Source organism: Rhinoraja longicauda, chromosome 4, assembly GCF_053455715.1.
Source record: "Rhinoraja longicauda isolate Sanriku21f chromosome 4, sRhiLon1.1, whole genome shotgun sequence".
In the NCBI taxonomy this organism is placed as follows: Eukaryota; Metazoa; Chordata; class Chondrichthyes; order Rajiformes; family Arhynchobatidae; genus Rhinoraja; species Rhinoraja longicauda.
Genome location: NC_135956.1, coordinates 88,888,179 through 88,907,202, shown reverse-complemented (window position 1 = coordinate 88,907,202; position 19,024 = coordinate 88,888,179). Strand labels below are relative to the sequence as shown.

The 19,024-nt window shown below is 46.6% G+C and overlaps 1 protein-coding gene across 4 annotated transcripts in view; it reads right to left on the bottom strand.

The window, feature by feature from the left end:
* The window catches only part of LOC144592961 (collagen alpha-1(XV) chain-like), a 225,484-nt gene that overhangs the window by 21,464 nt on the left and 184,996 nt on the right, over nucleotides 1–19,024 (bottom strand). For 3 of the 4 annotated variants that reach the window (XM_078398342.1, XM_078398339.1, XM_078398340.1), the window contains 9 exons: nucleotides 16,682–16,756; nucleotides 15,624–15,659; nucleotides 11,399–11,452; nucleotides 11,258–11,308; nucleotides 10,647–10,724; nucleotides 10,453–10,494; nucleotides 7,680–7,713; nucleotides 4,603–4,692; nucleotides 392–420 (listed from right to left, as the gene is read on the bottom strand). In XM_078398342.1, coding sequence (XP_078254468.1) covers nucleotides 392–420; nucleotides 4,603–4,692; nucleotides 7,680–7,713; nucleotides 10,453–10,494; nucleotides 10,647–10,724; nucleotides 11,258–11,308; nucleotides 11,399–11,452; nucleotides 15,624–15,659; nucleotides 16,682–16,756 — 489 coding nt within the window. The remainder of the gene's footprint in view (nucleotides 1–391; nucleotides 421–4,602; nucleotides 4,693–7,679; nucleotides 7,714–10,452; nucleotides 10,495–10,646; nucleotides 10,725–11,257; nucleotides 11,309–11,398; nucleotides 11,453–15,623; nucleotides 15,660–16,681; nucleotides 16,757–19,024) is intronic. The other variant, XM_078398341.1, reaches the window with a different exon arrangement.

The following is a 19,024-nucleotide window of genomic DNA, read 5'->3' as shown; positions in this document are numbered from 1 at the left end:
CCATTCTTCAGTCTGAAGAAGGGTCACGATGACGTTCTTGACACAACAGGTCTTAAATATCGATGATGCTTGACCCGCTGAGTTACTCCAGCATTTTGTGTTTCCCTGTCAACAGCGAACTCGATTTCACATTAATCCATGCCTTGGTGCACCGAAGGTTTTTATTCACAAAATGCTGGAGTAACTCAGCAGGTCAGGCAGCGTCTCGGGAGAGAAGGAATGGGAGACGTTTCGGGTCGAGACCCTTCTTCAGACCCTTGGTGCACCGACCCTGACACTTGCTGAGGTTGTAATTGTGTTAGCAAGGACCGACTGGCTTGCTGCAAGTGTTCAACATTTTCTACTTCCATTAAGGTTTCCGGGCTGGGCAGCATTTTGCTTTGGTACTTACTTTATGGCTGAGATATGGCACATAGGGACCTAAAAAAAATAATTAAAAACTCAAGTGAAATTCATTGATAAACTTAAACAAACGAAACAATTAATGCTTAATTACAGAAAATGACACCATTCCCTTACTTTTAAGTTTGTCCCCTGAATTGTAATATTGTCATTACATTGAAGCATCCTTCCTTGACCATGATGGGCAGCAGTTGAAAAGATATTGGGGGGCCTGAAGAAGGGTCTCGACCCGAAACGTCACCCATTCCTTCTCTCCAGAGATGCTGCCTGTCCCACTGAGTTACTCCAGCATTTTGGTCCCTATCTTTTGGGGTGTTACCATATTTATCAGCGAGCAGCTCTCATTTCATGAGGTGTATTACATCCCAGCAGAACTAATACCTTGTAACTACAGATGTCAGTTCTAGGTGTACGAATTCCAGATGTTCCAGATGCCAACTTCTCCACATCGGCGAGAACAAACGCAGGCTCGGCGATCGTTTCGCTCAACACCTTCGCTCAGTCCGCCTTAACCAACCTGATCTCCCGGTGGCTCAGCACATCAACTCCCCCTCCCACTCCCAGTCTGACCTTTCTGTCATGGGCCTCCTCCAGTGCCATAGTGAGGCCCACCGCAAATTGGAGGAACAGCACCTCATATTTCGCTTGGGCAGCTTGCACCCCAGCGGTATGAATGTTGACTTCTCTAATTTTAGATAGTTCCTCTGTCCCTCTCTTCCCCTCCCCCTTCCCAGTCCGCCCACTAGTCTTCCTGTCTCTGACTACATCCTTTCTTTGTCCCACCCCCTCCCCTGACATCAGTCTGAAGAAGGGTCTCGACCCGAAACATCACCCATTCCTTCTCTCCTGAGATGCTGCCTGACCCGCTGAGTTACTCCAGCATTACTGAGTTACTCCAGAAGGGAGGAGGGGGGGAAATGGGGAGGGGAGAGGGGGGGGGGGGGGGAGAGGGGAGGGGGGAAGAGAGGGTGCTGCACCAATGCAGGAAAGGTTTGGGGCAAATGGGTCCACTTGGTCTAGCATCTATTAAATTGGTATTCCCCTCTAAAGTCACAGGGTCAAGTCAAACTCCAGACACAAACATTTCCAAATTTATGAGGATGAAAAATGACTATTGTCCAAGAAGTATCCAATTGGTTGTAAAGTGCTTTGGTAGGTCGGGAAGAACGCTGCTACACACCGATCAGCCAAAACATTATGACCTGATGAACCTAATATGCTGATGGTCCTCCGTGTGCAGCCCCATACGCAGCAGGGTGCGATGCACTGTGTATTGTGACACATTCCTCCTGTGACCACCATTGAAATTTTCTGTCACAATATACATTAATGACTTGGATGAAAGGATTAAAAGTAACATTAGCAAATTTGCAGATGACACAAAACTGGGTGGCAGTGTGAACTGTGAGGAAGATGCTATGAGGTTGCAGGGTGACTTGGACAGGTTGTGTGAGTGGGCGGATGCATGGCAGATGCAGTTTAATGTGGATAAGTGTGAGGTTATCCACTTTGGTGGTAAGAATAGGAAGGCAGATTATTATCTGAATGGTGTCAAGTTAGGAAAAGGGAACGTACAACGAGATCTGGGTGTCCTAGTGCATCAGTCACTGAAAGGAAGCATGCAGGTACAGCAGGCAGTGAAGAAAGCCAATGGAATGTTGGCCTTCATAACAAGAGGAGTTGAGTATAGGAGCAAAGAGGTCCTTCTACAGTTGTACAGGGCCCTAGTGAGACCGCACCTGGAGTACTGTGTGCAGTTTTGGTCTCCAAATTTGAGGAAGGATATTCTTGCTATTGAGGGCGTGCAGCGTAGGTTTACTAGGTTAATTTCCGGAATGGCGGGACTGTTGTATGTTGAAAGACTGGAGTGACTAGGCTTGTATACACTGGAATTTAGAAGGATGAGAGGGGATCTTACTGAAACATATAAGATTATTAAGGGGTTGGACACGTTAGAGGCAGGAAACATGGTCCAAATGTTGGGGGAGTCCAGAACAAGGGGCCACAGTTTAAGAATAAGGGGTAAGCCATTTAGAACAGAGATGGGGAAAAACCTTTTTCAGTCAGAGAGTTGTAAATCTGTGGAATTCTCTGCCTCAGAAGGCAATGGAGGCCAGTTCTCTGAATGCTTTCAAGAGAGAGCTAGATAGAGCTCTTAAGGATAGCGGAGTCAGGGGGTATGGGGAGAAGGCAGGAACGGGGTACTGATTGAGAATGATCAGCCATGATCACATTGAATGGCGGTGCTGGCTCGTAGGGCCGAATGGCCTCCTCCTGCACCTATTGTCTATTGTCTATTGACAGTGCAATCCCAGTTAATTATCGCCGTATTTGCAAGTCTAAAGTGCTGCCCTGGTGTGATTTGGACATATGCTTCACTGTAAAGATAAGTGACTACATCAGTACTACCTGTGTGGCTAACAGGAGGATGCAGCCATTTTGTAAAAAAGATACTTCCCTCTTAGGTTTCACAAATAATTTAACCAACAATTTTTTTAAACTTATTAAAATCTGTGTTGGTGTAATCAGAGGAATGTAAATTAAGATTCAGATTTAGATTTTTTTTAGATTTAGAGATACAGCGCGGAAACAGGCCCTTCGGCCCACCGAGTCCGTGCCGCCCAGCGATCCCCGCACACTAACACTATCCTACACCCACTAGGGACAATTTTTACATTTGCCCAGTCTATTAACCTACATACCTGTACGTCTTTGGAGTGTGGGAGGAAACCGAAGATCTCGGAGAAAACGCACGCAGGTCATGGGGAGAACGTACAAACTCCTTACAGACGGCGCCCGTAGTCAGGATCGAACCTGAATCTCTGGTGCTGCATTCGATGTAAGGCAGCAACTCTACCGCTGCGCCACCGTGCCGCCACTATTTATATTTCTCTTGCATGTTCATACACCCAAGGCAACGTTGAGCCTGGTGCAGCCAATGGTATTCGTTTGAGGTGCCACTTGGGAACATGGCAGCCAGGTTACGAAGAGTATGACCAAACAAAACTCTATATACGATCAACACAACATCTGTTTTCTACGCAGGAAAATAACTGCAGATGCTGGTACAGATCGAAGGTATCACAAAATGCTGGAGTAACTCAGCAGCATCTCGGGAGAGAAGGAAATGGGTGACGTTTCGGGTCGAAACCCTTCTTCAGACTGATGTATCTGTGATGTATTTGTGACATCATCTGTTTTCTAGGTGCTGGTTTGCTGTTAGGTGTTGGCTTGGTATTTTGGGGTTACTCTTCAAAATACTCCCATGGGGTCTTCTATATTTGCTATGAGACTAAATTTGGACTATCTTTATTCGGACAAAATGTTGTACCCTTTATCCTTTCTCTGTGCCACTGTGAACGGTTTGAATGTAATCATGTACAGTCTTGTCTTTGACTGGATAGCAAAAGCTTTTCACTGCACCTCGGTACATGTGACAATATCAAACTAAACTAAACATAATGTTCATGCAAACCATGATATCCCCAAACTTTCAGTGCTGAACTGAAGTGGCAGTCTGTAACATGCACTTACAGTGCACTCAGAAAGTATATTCACTTTTTCCACATTTTGCTACGTTACAGCCTTATTTTAAAATAGATTAAATTCTTTTTTTTAATCATCAATCTACACACAATACCCCATAATAAAAAAGCGAAAACAGGTGTTTAGAAATTTCTGCAAAGTAATTAAAAAGAAATCATATAAATGACTGGTTGTTAAAACTACCTCACCTATACGGTTGCCAACTGTCCCGTATTAGCCGGGACATCCCGTATATTGGGCTAAATTAGTTTGTCTCGTACAGGACCGCCCTTGTCCCGTATTAGGCCCAGGGGGCGCTGTAGGCGCGGGGGGCGCTGTAGTCCCGGATGCTGTAGGCCCGGACGCCTTAGGCCCGGGGGGCGCTGTAGGCCAGGATGCTGTAGGCCCGGACGCTGTAGGCCCGGACGCCTTAGGCCCGGGGGACGCTGCAGGCACGGATGCTGTAAACCCGGACGCTGTAGGCCCGGACCTTTAGGCCCAGACACCATCGGTGGAGCGGGAGCACGTGACCGCTGGCTGGGTGAGGTCACGTGGGGCGCGGGGCGGCGACGTCACCTTTTGTCCCTTATTTGGGAGTGAGAAAGTTGGCAACCCCTACTCACCGAGCACGTTTCAATAATGAACATTGCAAAGGGATAAAACCTTTCACGATACCTGGTAGTCCTTGGGATCCTTGCTCCCCCTTTTCGCCTTTACCACCACTTATTCCGAGTAATCCAAAAGAACCTTTCTCCCCCTTCAGCCCTTTGGAAAAACAAAACAGTGTTGATTATAGATATCCAGAAATCTCTGACATTTTCGACACCAACGGCTGTTTACTTTGCTTTAGAAATCAGGTGTAATTTTCTACTGATGAACTATTTGCACCAGGCAGTGCTGGAGTCAGCCAGCATCTCTGGAGGACATGGATGGGTTATGGTTCAGGTTGGGACCCTTCAGTCTCTATAGTTTACTCGCGATTCCAGCATCTATTGCAGTTCCTTATGTCTCATTTCCCTCTTCAACCATGGTACAAATTATGAATGGGGAATGATTACTTTTGAAAGAAAGATATCTGTCAGAAAAGGTGGCCAAAGTAGCTTAGTGCCATATCGACTGGCAGACAGATTCTATAAATCGATGGGAAGGCCCGTTTTATATTATTACAGTGAATGAGGAGATCAATTATAGATAATAGACAATAGACAATAGGTGCAGGAGTAGGCCATTCGGCCCTTCGAGCCAGCACCGCCATTCAATGTAGTATAAGACAATAACAGCAGATGCTGGTACAAATCGAAGGTATTTATTCACAAAATGCTCTTGTTATGAAGGCCAACATTCACTGCCTGCTGTACCTGCATGCTTCCTTTCAGTGACTGATGCACTAGGACACCCAGATCTCGTTGTACGTCCCCTTTTCCTAACTTGACACCATTCAGATAATACTCTGCCTTCCTATTCTTACCACCAAAGTGGATAACCTCACACTTATCCACATTAAACTGCATCTGCCATGCATCCGCCCACTCACACAACCTGTCCAAGTCACCCTGCAACCTCATAGCATCTTCCTCACAGTTCACACTGCCACCCAGCTTTGTTTCATCTGCAAATTTGCTAATGTTACTTTTAATCCCTTCATCCGAGTCATTAATGTATATTGTAAATAGCTGCGGTCCCAGCACTGAGCCTTGCGGTACCCCACTAGTCACTGCCTGCCATTCTGAAAGGGACCCATTTATCCCCACTCCTTGCTTTCTGTCTGTCAGCCAATTTTCTATCCATGTCAGTACCCTACCCCCAGTACCATGTGCTCTAATTTTGCCCACTAATCTCCTATGTTATCTCGTTAGGTTGCGTAGTGTTCCCCTGACATCTGCGTGTGGTCATTCTACGGCAACAGTCTAGACATGTGCTTGAGGTGACTTGGCTAAGACTCCTTTTGCTGCTTCACAACATTCCTGAGGTTGAACACTATGATTATCAACAGCCAACAAATGATGAGTCATTGAGAAATATGCTTCAACAAGTTTCACACACACACACACAATCTGCTCCAGCACCCATGATCTCATCTACCCTGTTCAAATGTTTTGGAGGTTATAAAAATTACGTTCTTGACACAACAGGCCTTCTTAAATATAGACCTTAAAATAAAGTCTGAAGAAGGGTCTCGACCCGAAACGTCACCCATTCCTTCTCTCCAGAGATGCTGCCTGACCCGCTGAGTTACTCCAGCATTTTGTGTCTACCTTCGATTTGAACCAGCATCTGCAGTTATTGTTTTCCCCACAGGTCTTAAGGGCTGAGTCCAGAACCAGGGGCCACAGTTTAAGAATAAGGGGTAGGCCATTTAGAACGGAGATGAGGAAAAACTTTTTCACCCAGAGAGTTGTGAAACTGTGGAACTCTCTGCCTCAGAAGGCAGTGGAGGCCAATTCCCTGGATGCTTTCAAGAGAGAGTTAGATAGAGCTCTTAATGATAGCGGAGTCAGGGGGTATGGGGCGAAGGCAGGAACGGGGGACTGATTGAGAATGATCAGCCATGATCACGGTGAATGGCGGTGCTGGCTCAAAGGGCCGAATGGCCTACTCCTGCACCTATTGTCTATTGTCTATTAAATATATATTATTTTGGAATCAGGTGACGAAACTGTGACCAAGCTGAAATGTCCATCATATTTTAATGCAATATTAAATATTGCATTTTAATTAGCTTCATTAGCAGGCTCACCTTGTGTAACAGGGATATCAATGGATATTTTTAAGGCAGAGATAGATAGATTCTTGATTAGTACGGCTGTCAAGGGTTATGGGGAGAAGGCAGGAGGTTGGGAGGGAGAGATAGATCAACCATGATTGAATGGCGGAGTAGACTTGATGGGCCGAATGGCCCAATTCTTCTCCTATCACTTACGATCTTATGGCCTTATGAACAGACATTTTTTTGTTGCAATATTTTATTCGTTGGAGTTGCTGCTGAAAACGTTCACAAACCTCTTCCTGATCTTTTCCATGTTATTTAGCCTTCAAAATCAAATTCAATGGAGAATGGGAAAAACTCTTGGTTTCATTGTTAATTTAAGAATATTGGGCAAAGTATTGATCACGGAGTTAGTTTGCTGATTTTATCCAAATGATCACAAAGGTTAAAACTGTGTCAAAGAGAACAAAGGGGCAAGATTGTAAGGCCCTGAATTCAAAACATGAGTGGACCATATAAATGCAAGACATTCTGATATCCTCCCTTATTCACTTAAGTATCACTGAAGCAACAAAAATGGGTCATACATTCTGAGAGAAAAGCATTCAGTCAGAATAATTAATACAGGGGGGATTTTTATTCCAAGCCATCTCAGAAATAAAACATAAGTAGGGTGGCACGGTGGCGTAGCGGTAGAGCTACTGCCTTACATCGCCAGAGACCAGGGGTTCAGTCTTAACTGCGGGTGCTGTCTGTGCGGAGTTTGTACGTTCTCCCCGTGACCTGCGTGGGTTTTCTCCGAGATCTTCGGTTTCCTCCCGCACTCCAAAGGCGTACAGGTATGTAGGTTGATTGGCTTGGTACAAATGTAAATTGTCCCGAGGGTGTGTAGGGTAGTGTTAGTGTGCGGGGATCGCTGGTCGGTGCGGACTCAGTGGGCCGAAGGGCCTGTTTACGCGCTGCATCGCTGAACTAAACGAAACTAAACTAAATCAATTTAATAAAAGAATTGTAAATCAGAGCAAAATGATGACAGTTAACTTACCCAGAAAGTCTTGCTGTTCTAGTTGACCATTTATCTAAAAGAGAAGGATCGCAAGAGATCAAATGGCAGTGAATACAAGCTGTATCAATCCACACCAGCTGGCCAATCCACTTGGTAATACAGGATTACCTTTACATTTTAACAGCATAAATCTCAAAGTTTATTTACACTTTTTAAATACTTTATACTATATAAAAATCAAACGCAAATGACGTATTTCTAACAATTTATAGTTGGCATAAATTTGTATTCGTATGCACCGATCAGCCAAAACATTATGACCACTGACAGGCAAAGTGAATAGCGTTGATTATCTTGTTACAATGGCACCTGTCAAGGGGTGGGATATATTAGGCAGCAAGTGAACAGTCAGTTCTTGAAGTTGATGTGTTGGATGCGGGAAAGGCTTGTGGGGTGCTCCCGGTCAGCAGTGGTGAGTACCGACCGACAGTGGTCCGAGGAGGGACAAACCACAAACCGGCGACAGGCAGGGTGTTGGGCGCCCAAGGCTCATCGACGCTCGAGGGCAATGAAGGCTATCCCGTCTGGTCCGAACCGACAGAAGGTCGACTGTGGCACAAGTCACAGAAAATTCTAATGGTGGTCACGGGAGGAATGTGTCACAATACACAGTGCATCGCACCCTGCTGCGTATGGGGCTGCACACGGAGGACCAACAGCATGTTAGGCAGGTGGGCATAATGTTTTGGCTGATCGGTGTACGAAATATTCGAATATACAGATTCATTACAAATTTAAATGCACTGCGTCACAACTAATGGCAAGCTAAATGAGTAGAGCACTTCCCACTCGAGAACCGGAGAGTGGTTGGAGGGACTAGAAGGTTGCTAGATGAGGCATGTGTTTATCCAGATTCTGCGGTACAAACACTTTACTATCTAGCAGGTACTGTGCCACGTGTAAGCACAGCGAATGGTGAAGCCATTTTAGCAAGTATGCATTCTCAGTCACTTCATCATGCAAAACGATAAACCAACAATATCACTGCCATGCATCATGCTGCAAACGTTTCAATTTAATTCCATGCTTTTGAAACGGTTCATTGACAAGGTGTTTGACAATTGTGTGAGCCTCTGGAAATCATTCTTGAAGTCCCATCATGCAATGTAGGAAGATCGAGGTGAGGATCTTTTTTACCCAGTGAGTTGTGAATTTGTGGAATTCTCTGCCGCAGAAGGCAGTGGAGGCCAAATCACTGGATGAATTTAAGAGAGAGTTGGATAGAGCTCTTAAGGATAGCGGAGTCAGGGGGTACGGGGAGAAGGCAGGAACGGGGTACTGATTGAGAATGATCAGCCATGATCACATTGAATGGCGGTGCTGGCTCGAAGGGCCGAATGGCCTCCTCCTGCACCTATTGTCTATTGTGAAGGCCTTGCGATGTGACTGAAGTTCATGTCTTCAATGGGTTTGGACAATTCCAAAAAAAAAGGCCTTTGTTTGGCAGCTGTTTTGCAGGGCATTTTGGAACAGCTGATGATGTGGGGCCAGAACTCCATCAGAGAGCCGACAAAGATACCTTCCCACTTCGGTGAAGCTGGCACCCAGAAATGACCGAAACAGGCAGAACCATTGGCAAGCAACGGCAATGTGCCGACTGCGAAGTCTCACAACATCGTTGATCCAGTCATCATGATTCATAAGTCCCCAAGGACTTATGAATCGAACGCTGTAATCAAAACGTTAACACGTTTCTGTTGCTCAGTCAGAAAAACAAGAAGACCAGGTGGCACATTGATATTTGTACCATGTTAACATTGATGTAGCAGATGCAACCCCTTCAGATTATTAAGGGGTTGGACACGTTAGAGGCAGGAAACATGTTCCCAATGTTGGGGGAGTCCAGAACCAGGGGCCACAGTTTAAGAATAAGGGGTAGGCCATTTAGAACGGAGATGAGGAAAAACTTTTTCAGTCAGAGAGTTGTGAATCTGTGGAATTCTCTGCCTCAGAAGGCAGTGGAGGCCAATTCTCTGAATGCATTCAAGAGAGAGCTAGATAGAGCTCTTAAGGATAGCGGAGTCAGGGGGTACGGGGAGAAGGCAGGAACGGGGTACTGCTTGAGAATGATCAGCCATGATCACATTGAATGGCGGTGCTGGCTCGAAGGGCTGAATGGCCTCCTCCTGCACCTATTGTCTATTGTCTATTGTATATGCAGACATACTGTGGCATCCTGGCCATTTCACTTCCTCCAGCGATGGCCATGTCATGAGGCAGCACAACTGGCCTCAGAAAGCAGCGGAGGCCAATTCTCTGGATGCTTTCAAGAGAGAGCTAGATAGAGCTCTTAAGGATAGCGGAGTCAGGGGGTATGGGGAGAAGGCAGGAACGGGGTACTGATTGAGAATGATCAGCCATGATCACATTGAATGGCGGTGCTGGCACGAAGTGCCGAATGGCCTCCTCCTGCACCTATTGTCTATCGTCTATGACAAGAAACATTTCCAAAGGCTGTTCAAATCTTCACAATTGTGTTAACTCGTTGTTTGGAGGGCAGGCCTGAGCAATTGGTCCACTTTTTTTTGTTAACAGGGGACGAATACTTACGTTTGAAGTGTTAAGGATTGAGTTGCAGCTTTCAAGACAAAGCACACAGGCAGAGAGGAAGAGAGGTGTCAAGGATTATTATTGAACAGAGAGCCAAGCACACATTCACGGCTGGTTATCGGACTGTTTGTTGTCTCCGCCTGTCAACTGGGAAGGTTACTGTCCGAGCATGATCAGGGCATTTATTCTTCGTTACACTTACTGGCATTTTGCAGTGTGGCCTGGGAGGAACGGGTAAAACTGTCTGTTCAAAGTTGGAGGAAAATTAATCCGTAATTAAAAACAAGTGCAGAGTAAACACATACTGTACGTGTGAATTAAATCAAAGAGCAGAGAGGTGAAAAAAGGGAAAAAGAGCAATTCAGGGAATCCAAGATATAGGGAGATAATACTTACTCCTCTGATGTTGGGAGTTTGACCGGGAGATCCAGGAGGCCCAGGAGGCCCTGGTGGTCCAGGTGACCCAACGCTGCCCTGTCAAAGAAAGCAGACCATTGATTAAACCGTGTCGGAAGGAACTGCAGATGCTGGGTTAAGCCGAAGATAGACACAAAATGCTGGAGTAACTCAGCGGGACATGCAACTGCGACAACCTGGGAAACCTGGGGACAGCGTTGCGACAGACAGCGCCCGCAATAAGCTACCATACCTGGCGACAAGAAACTTCTAGCTGGAAAAATGTTTCCGCACCGCGCCGAGATCCGCTACGATTCATTGAGTTTTGAATGACCTTCATTGTCATTCAAAATGAATTGAAGGAAAATCATTTGCCACGCAGCCACAACAGTACAGAGTAGAAGACACAAGACGCACAGTTTTAACACAAACATCCATCACAGTGACTCCTCCAGACACCCCCTTCACTGTGATGGAAGGACCGTGACTCCTCACGATCGTGCCCGTGACACCCCTAGTCGCCGGCAGTCGCCTAACTGCGACAGGCCCTTTAATAAGCCAACGGAAATAAGAAGCACATCTGAGATCGGATATCACCAGCACTCACGTACCACGGCACGTTCACCTTTCTGACCCTTTCGACTGTTTAATCCCGGGCGACCCTGCAAGGAAAACATGTTTATTGATGCATTTATTTATGTAAGAATAACATTTTCTTCTATTCCCTCTTTCTTCGACATCTTTAAACTTACATGCCTGCCAGGTAGGCCAAGTTCCCCCTTCGGTCCCCGAATTCCTACTCGCCCCTAAAAACAAATGCAGTTACAACATGTCTTGAATGATATTGAATCATATTAGCATGCACTTCAAATGAGGGCATATAAAATCATTCAATTGTTTCTACCGACCAAAATATAAGTGCAGCTTTGTTTTAAAATGGTGGCCCAGCGGTAGAGTTGCTGCCTTACAGCGAATGCAGCGCCTGAGACTCAGGTTCGATCCTGACTACGGGCGCCGTCTGTACGGAGTTTGTACCTGCGTGGGTTTTCTCCGAGATCTTCGGTTTCCTCCCACACTCCAAAGACGTACAGGTATGTAGGTTAATTGACTGGGTAATATGTAAAAATTGTCCCTAGTGTGTGTAGGATAGTGTTAGTGTGCCAATTCACTGGATGGATTTAAGAGAGAGTTAGATAGAGCTCCCGGAGCTAGCGGAATCAAGGGATATGGGGAGAAGGCAGGCACGGGTTACTGATTGTGGATGATCAGCCATGATCACAATGAACGGCGGTGCTGGCTCGAAGGGCCGAATGGCCTCCTCCTGCCCCTAGTTTCTATGTTTCTATGTTTAAGGTAGACAGACACAATATGCCGGACGAAAGGGCCTGTTTCCACGCTGCATCTCCAAACTAAGTTCTTGCTCTGAGCTGGCGGATGTGACCACAGCCGCCTACAGGTTGAACCAAGGGGAGCCTGGGGAAAGCCCTGGCGTTTCACAGAGGGTTCGTGCGGCAGAAATGCTTCTCAAGGTCCTGGAGTAGTCTCGGCCGCCTGCTGTTAGACAATAGACAATAGACAATAGGTGCAGGAGGAGGCCATTCGGCCCTTCGAGCCAGCACCGCCATTCAATGTGATCATGGCTGATCATTCTCAATCAGTACCCCGTTCCTGCCTTCTCTCCATACCCACTGACTCCACTATCCTTAAGAGCTCTATCTAGCTCTCTCTTGAATGCATTCAGAGAATTGGCCCCCACTGCCTTTCCCCCATGTCATGGACGGACCGTTCATGCCTGCAGTTTTTAAAGGGAATCCAAATTCTCAAACCCATTTTCTCTTGGAATACATCCACTGTTTTACTCCATTACTTGCTACTGGATGGAGCTGGCAGCTGCTCACCCTTATTCTGCAGCAACGTGGATGCAGAATACACGACGTCTTTCAACAGGTCGTTTTAACGGAACCTATTCCAAGCTTCCAAATTTGGATATATATGAAGTCGTTGCTCTGAATTTTCATTTTATTTGCTTAACAGAAAATGGCCAGCATCGATCGCACACTGTAACCTTGCCCAGTTCCACAGCTGGTGCTGGAACGTGCCAGCGTGTGGGCTGGCAGGCAGGCAGGGTGGGTATGTCTGACCGTTGGGCACGGGAGATACTGTGGGCAAGTCAAGTCAAGTTAAGTCAAGTATATTTGTCACATGCATATACAAGATGTGCAGTGAAATGAAAGTGGCAACGCCTGCGGATTGTGCTAAACTACAAAACAGAATAGAACATTAATTAACTGCTGGCACCTCCTACATTGTTTTACCAGTGGAATTCATCTCACTTCAGTCGCATGTGGCGTTTGTTTCGTTTGTTTAGTTTTAGTGATACAGCGCGGAAACAGGCTCTTTCGGCCCACCGGGTCCGCTCCGACCAGCGATCCCCGCGCACTAACACTATCCTACACACACACACACACACACACACACACACTAGGGACAATTTTTACATTTTCCAAGCCAATTCACCTACAAACCTGCACGTCTTTGGAGTTCGGGAGGAAACCGAAGATCTCGGGGAGAACGTACAAACTCCATACAGGCAGCACCCGTAGTCGGGATGGAACCCGGGTCTCCGGCGCTGCATTCGCTGTAAGGCAGCAACTCTACCGCTGCGCCACCGTGCCGCACTTGTGAGAGAAGGCTAATCTTGTTTCATTCTCCAGCCTTACAACGTTTGCCGAATGGAGTCACGCGACCACAACCTGCAGTGGGGATTCTTATAGATAACCTCCCTGATTCAAGTGAAGTCAAATTGGTGTTCTAGTACACATAAGCAAGCTCAGTTCAAACCAAGAATCGAACCTGCAACCGTTTTACTGCATGTAGTACAGTCAATTGAAAAAAGTACTTTCTACCTGTCTGAGTCGACATGGTGTAGAAGTGTAAGAACGCACGGTGGCGCAGCGGTAGAGTTGCTGCCTTACAGCGCTGGAGACTCAGGTTCGATCCCGACTACGGGCGCCGTCTGTACGGAGTTTGTACGTTCTCCCCGTGACCTGGTGGTGCTGGCTCGAAGGGCCGAATGGCCTCCTCCTGCACCTACTGTCTATTGTCTATTGTTTTTTATCCCAGGAGTCGAGCCTCACGACGGGTGCTTGGTCTGAACGGAGTTTGTACGTTCTCCCCGTGACCTGCTAAATTGTTCCTAACGCGCGCGTGTGTGTGGGATGGTGTTGGCGTGGGGGGATTGCTAGTCAGTGCGGACTCGGTGGGCCGAAGGGCCTGTTCCGACGCTGAGTCTCTAAACTAAATTGAAAAAAACATTGCCGCGCCAAAACAATAGACAATAGGTGCAGGAGGAGGCCATTTGGCCCTTCGAGCCAGCACCGCCATTCAATGTGATCATGGCTGATCATTCTCAATCAGTACCCCGTTCCTGCCTTCTCCCCATACCCCCTGACTCCGCTATCCTTAAGAGCTCTATCTAGCTCTCTCAGTGAACAATCTGGTCCTGAACTCCTCCAAAACAAAGGAACTTATAATTGACTTTAGAAAAACCAGTGGAGATTACGACCCACTCTACATCAATGGGGTCTGTGTGGAAAGGGTACCAGCTTTCAGGTTCCTGGGTACGCACATCGCAGAGGATCTTACCTGGTCTACCAACACCATCACCACAGTAAAGAAGGCACAGCAGAGACTCCACTTCCTGAGGATCCTCAGGAAAACCAACCTGCAGGAGAAGCTCATGTTGTCCTTCTATCGCTGCTCCATCGAGAGTGTGCTGGCATACTGTATAACCACTTGGTATGCCAGCTGCTCAGAAAAGGACAGGAAGGCCCTTCAGAGGGTCATCACGACGGCCCAGAAGATCATCGGCTGCTCACTGCCCTCCCTGGAGCACCTGTTCAGCCTACGCTGCCTCAGTAGAGCAGGCAAAATAATAAAAGATCCATCCCACCCCGGCCACCGTCTGTTTGTTCATCTGCCCTCTGGTCGACGTTTCAGGTCGATCAAATCCCGAACAAACAGACTTAAGAACAGTTTTTACCCCAGGGCCATACGAGAACTGAACACTACCTTTGCACTAGGCAACACCGTTAAAAAATCTTGTACTTAATTTAATTGTATTTAATTGTATTTATGTATTTATTTGTTTTTGCATTTATTGCATATATGTTTGTACGCACCGTCAGGATTGGCTATTTTTTTAATTTCGTTGTACTCGTTGCAATGACAATAAATGAATATTATTATTATTATTATTATTATTATTATTGAATGCATTCAGAGAATTGGCCTCCACTGCCTTCTGAGGCAGAGAATTCCACAGATTCACAACTCTCTGACTGAAAAGATTTTTCCTCATCTCAGTTCTAAATGGCCTACCCATTATTCTTAAACTGTGGCCCCTGGTTCTGGACTCCCCCAACATTGGGAACATGTTTCCTGCCTCTAATGTGTCCAACCCCTTAATAATCTTATATGTTTCGATAAGATCCCCTCTCATCCTTCTAAATTCCAGCGTATACAAGCCTAGTTGCTCCAGTCTTTCAACATACGACAGTCCCGCCATTCCGGGAATTAACCTAGTAAACCTACGCTGCACGCCCTCAATAGCAAGAATATCCTTCCTCAAATTTGGAGACCAAAACTGCACACAGTACTCCAGGTGCGGTCTCACTAGGGCCCTGTGCAACTGTAGAAGGACCTCTTTGCTCCTATACTCAACTCCTCTTGTTATGAAGGCCAATATTCCATTGGCTTTCTTCACTGCCTGCTGTACCTGCATGCTTCCTTCAGTATCAAAGAGCTAAAATGATCAATCAAGCCCATGAATACTCATCCTCAGTAGTGTTTGGGTAAGTCACTTCCACGCTCTCATAACTAGTCTGAAGTCCCAGTTCAGCAGATTACAATTACGATTTACAGTGGAACATATGATGCATGCAAGTAAAGTTGGTCTTATGTAGAAAGATGGCCTACCGGAGGTCCATGTGGTCCCTGGAGGCCTGGCTGACCCTGTGAGAAAGATAAGTCATGACGATCAATAGCCAGAACTTGTTGCGTCAAGCAATCCTGGTTCAGTTGTACCAGCAGTGCAATTGAAAGTTCCTTTCGAAGGTATCACAAAATGCTGGAGTAACTCAGCGGGTCAGGCAGCATCTAGGAGAGAGGGAATGGGTGACGTTTTGGGTCAAGACCCTTCTTCAGACTGATGTCGGGGGGGGGGGGGGGGGGACAAAGAAAGGATATAGGTGGAGACAGGAAGACAGTGGGAGAACTGGGAAGGGGGAGGGGAAGAGAGGGACAGAGGAACTATCTGATGTTGGAGAAGTCAATGTTCGTACCGCTGGGCTGCAAGCTGCCCAAGCGAAATATGAGGTGCTGTTCCTCCACTTTGCGGTGGGACTCACTATGGCACTGGAGGAGGCCCATGACAGAAAGGTCAGACTGGGAGGGAGAGTTGAAGTGCTCAGTTGGAGACAGGAAGACAGTATATCCTTCCTTTGTCCCGCCCCCCTGACATCGTCTGAAGAAGGGTCTAGACCCGAAACGTCACCCATTCCTTCTCTCCTGAGATGCTGCCTGACCTGCTGAGTTACTCTAGCATTTTGTGAATAATCCAGTGTGTAAGGACTAACCTGGCAGCTTTTAGTTACTCTTGCGATTGATTGATATTTTTAAGGCAGAGATACACAGGTTCTTGATTAGTGCGGGTGTCAGGGGTTATGGGGAGAAGGCAGGAGAATGGGGTTAGGAGGGAGGAGAGATAGATCAGCCATAAGTCAATGTTCATACCACTGGGCTGCAAGCTGCCCAGGCGAAATATGAGGTGCTGTCCCTCCAATTTCCGGTGGGCCTCACTATGGCACTGGAGGAGGCCCATGACAGAAAGGTCAGACTGGGAGTGGGAGGGGGAGTTGAAGTGCTCAGCCACCGGGAGATCAGTTTGGTTGAGGCGGACTGAGCGAAGGTGTTGAGCGAAACGATCGCCGATGTAGAGAAGTTGAAAGTTCCTTTCACTCGTTCCCTCCACTCACCATTTGACCGTTTGACGTTGAGGCCAGCAATGATCCATCTGCGGTGATAATAGCTCCGGGTTCACCCTTCTCACCCTGCAGTGATCACAAAACATGGTGGCTGAGTTATCAATGAAAGTGGTGAAGGGATGATACCTTCTCAAGCACATTGCTGGCAGCAAGGACATTGAACATAGAAACACAGAAACATAGAGAATAGGTGCAGGAGGAGGCCATTCGGCCCTTCGAGCCAGCACCGCCATTCAATGTGATCATGGCTGATCATTCTCAATCAGTACCCCGTTCCTGCCTTCTCCCCATACCCCCTGACTCCGCTATCCTTAAGAGCTCTATCTAGCTCTCTCCTGAAAGCATTCAGCGAATTGGCCTCCACTGCCTTCTCAGGCAGAGAATTCCACAGATTCACAACTCTCTGACTGAAAAAGTTTTTCCTCATCACAGTTCTAAATGGCCTACCCCTTATTCTTAAACTGTGGCCCCTTGTTCAGGACTCCCCCAACATTGGGAACATGTTTCCTGCCTCTAAAGTGTCCAACCCCTTAATAATATTATACGTTTCGATAAGATCCCCTCTCATCCTTCTAAATTCCAGTGTATACAGTGTATGATCATGGCTGATCATCTACAATTAGTAACTTGTACCTGCCTTCTCCCCGTATCCCTTCATTCCACTAGCCTCTATCTATCTCTCTCTTAAATTCCTCCAGTGAATTGGCCTCCACTGTCTTCTGTGGCAGAGAATTCCACAAATTCACAACTCTCTGGGTGAGAAAGTTTCTTTTCACCTCAGTTTTAAACGACCTCCCCTTTATTCTTGGACTGTGTGTGGCCCCTGGTTCTGGACTCGCCCAACATTGGGGACATTTTTCCTGCATCTAGCTTGTCCAGTCCTTTTTATAATTTTATACGTCTCTATAAGATTCCCCTCTAATCCTTCTAAACTCCAGTGAACACAAGCCCAGTCTTTCCAATCTTTCCTCACGTGACAGTCCGCCATCCCGGGGGGGCAAAAAGAACAGGAAGCAAAAAAAAATAGAACTGAGAACAAAAGGAAAATAAAGAAGAGTGTCTTGTCCTACATGAAATAGTGTGGAAACAGGCCCTTCTGCCCAATTTGCCCACATCGGTCAGCATGTCCCATCTACACTAGTCCCACCTGCCCACGTTTGGTCCAAGTCCCTCCAAACCTGTCCTATCCATGGACCTGTCTAACGGTTTCTAAAAATGTTGGGATAGTCCCTGCCTCAACTACCTCCTCTGGCAGCTCATTCCATACACCCACCACCCTCTGTGTGGAAAAAGTTACCCCTCAGATTCCTATTAAATCTTTTCTCCTTCACCTTAAACCTATGTCCTCTGGTCCTCGAGTCCCCAACTCTGGGCAAGAGACTCTGTGCTTCTACCCGATCTATTCCTCTCACGATTTTATACACCTGTCAGATCTCCCCTCATCCTCCTGCCTAAACCTCTCCCTATTGCTCAGATTTACTTAGTAAAGTAGATGGTTATTTAATAATTGGGTTTAGCAGTGGCTGTGATGCGTGTGCTTTTTGTATTATAATGCAGGGGAATGTTCGTGAGCCATTATTTCTTCAACTAAAGGATTCGGCTGAAATCTCAACATATTCCAACAATTTAAAACAGCTTAATCCAATATTAATTCCCGGAATGGCGGGACTGTCATATGTTGAAAGACTGGAGCGACTGGGCTTGTATACACTTGAATTTAGAAGGATGAGAGGAGATCTTATCAAAACATACAAGATTATTAAGGGGTTGGATACGTTAGAGGCAGGAAACATGTTCCCAATGTTGGGGGAGTCCAGAACCAGGGGCCACAGTTTAAGAATAAGGGGTAGGCAATTTAAAACGGAGATAAGGAAAACTTTTTCAGTCAGAGAGTTGTAAATCTGTGGAATTCTCTGCCTCAGAAGGCAGTGGAGGCCAATTCTCTGGATGCTTTCAATAGACAATAGGTGCAGGAGTAGGCCATTCGGCCCTTCGAGCCAGCACCACCATTCAATGTGATCATGGCTGATCATTCTCAATCAGTACCCCGTTCCTGCCTTCTCCCCATACCCCCTGAATGCATTCAAGAGAGAGCTAGATAGAGCTCTTAAGGATAGTGGAGTCAGCGGGTATGGGGAGAGGGCAGGAACGGGGTACTGATTGAGAATGATCAGCTATGATCACATTGAATGGTGGTACTGGCTCGAAGGGCCGAATGGCCTACCCCTGCACCTATTGTCTATTGTCTATTGTCTAATATCAGTTCGGTTCAGTTTAGTTAATGGTTATCTATACCGAGGGTTAGGGTCGAGACCCTTGTTCAGACTGATGTCA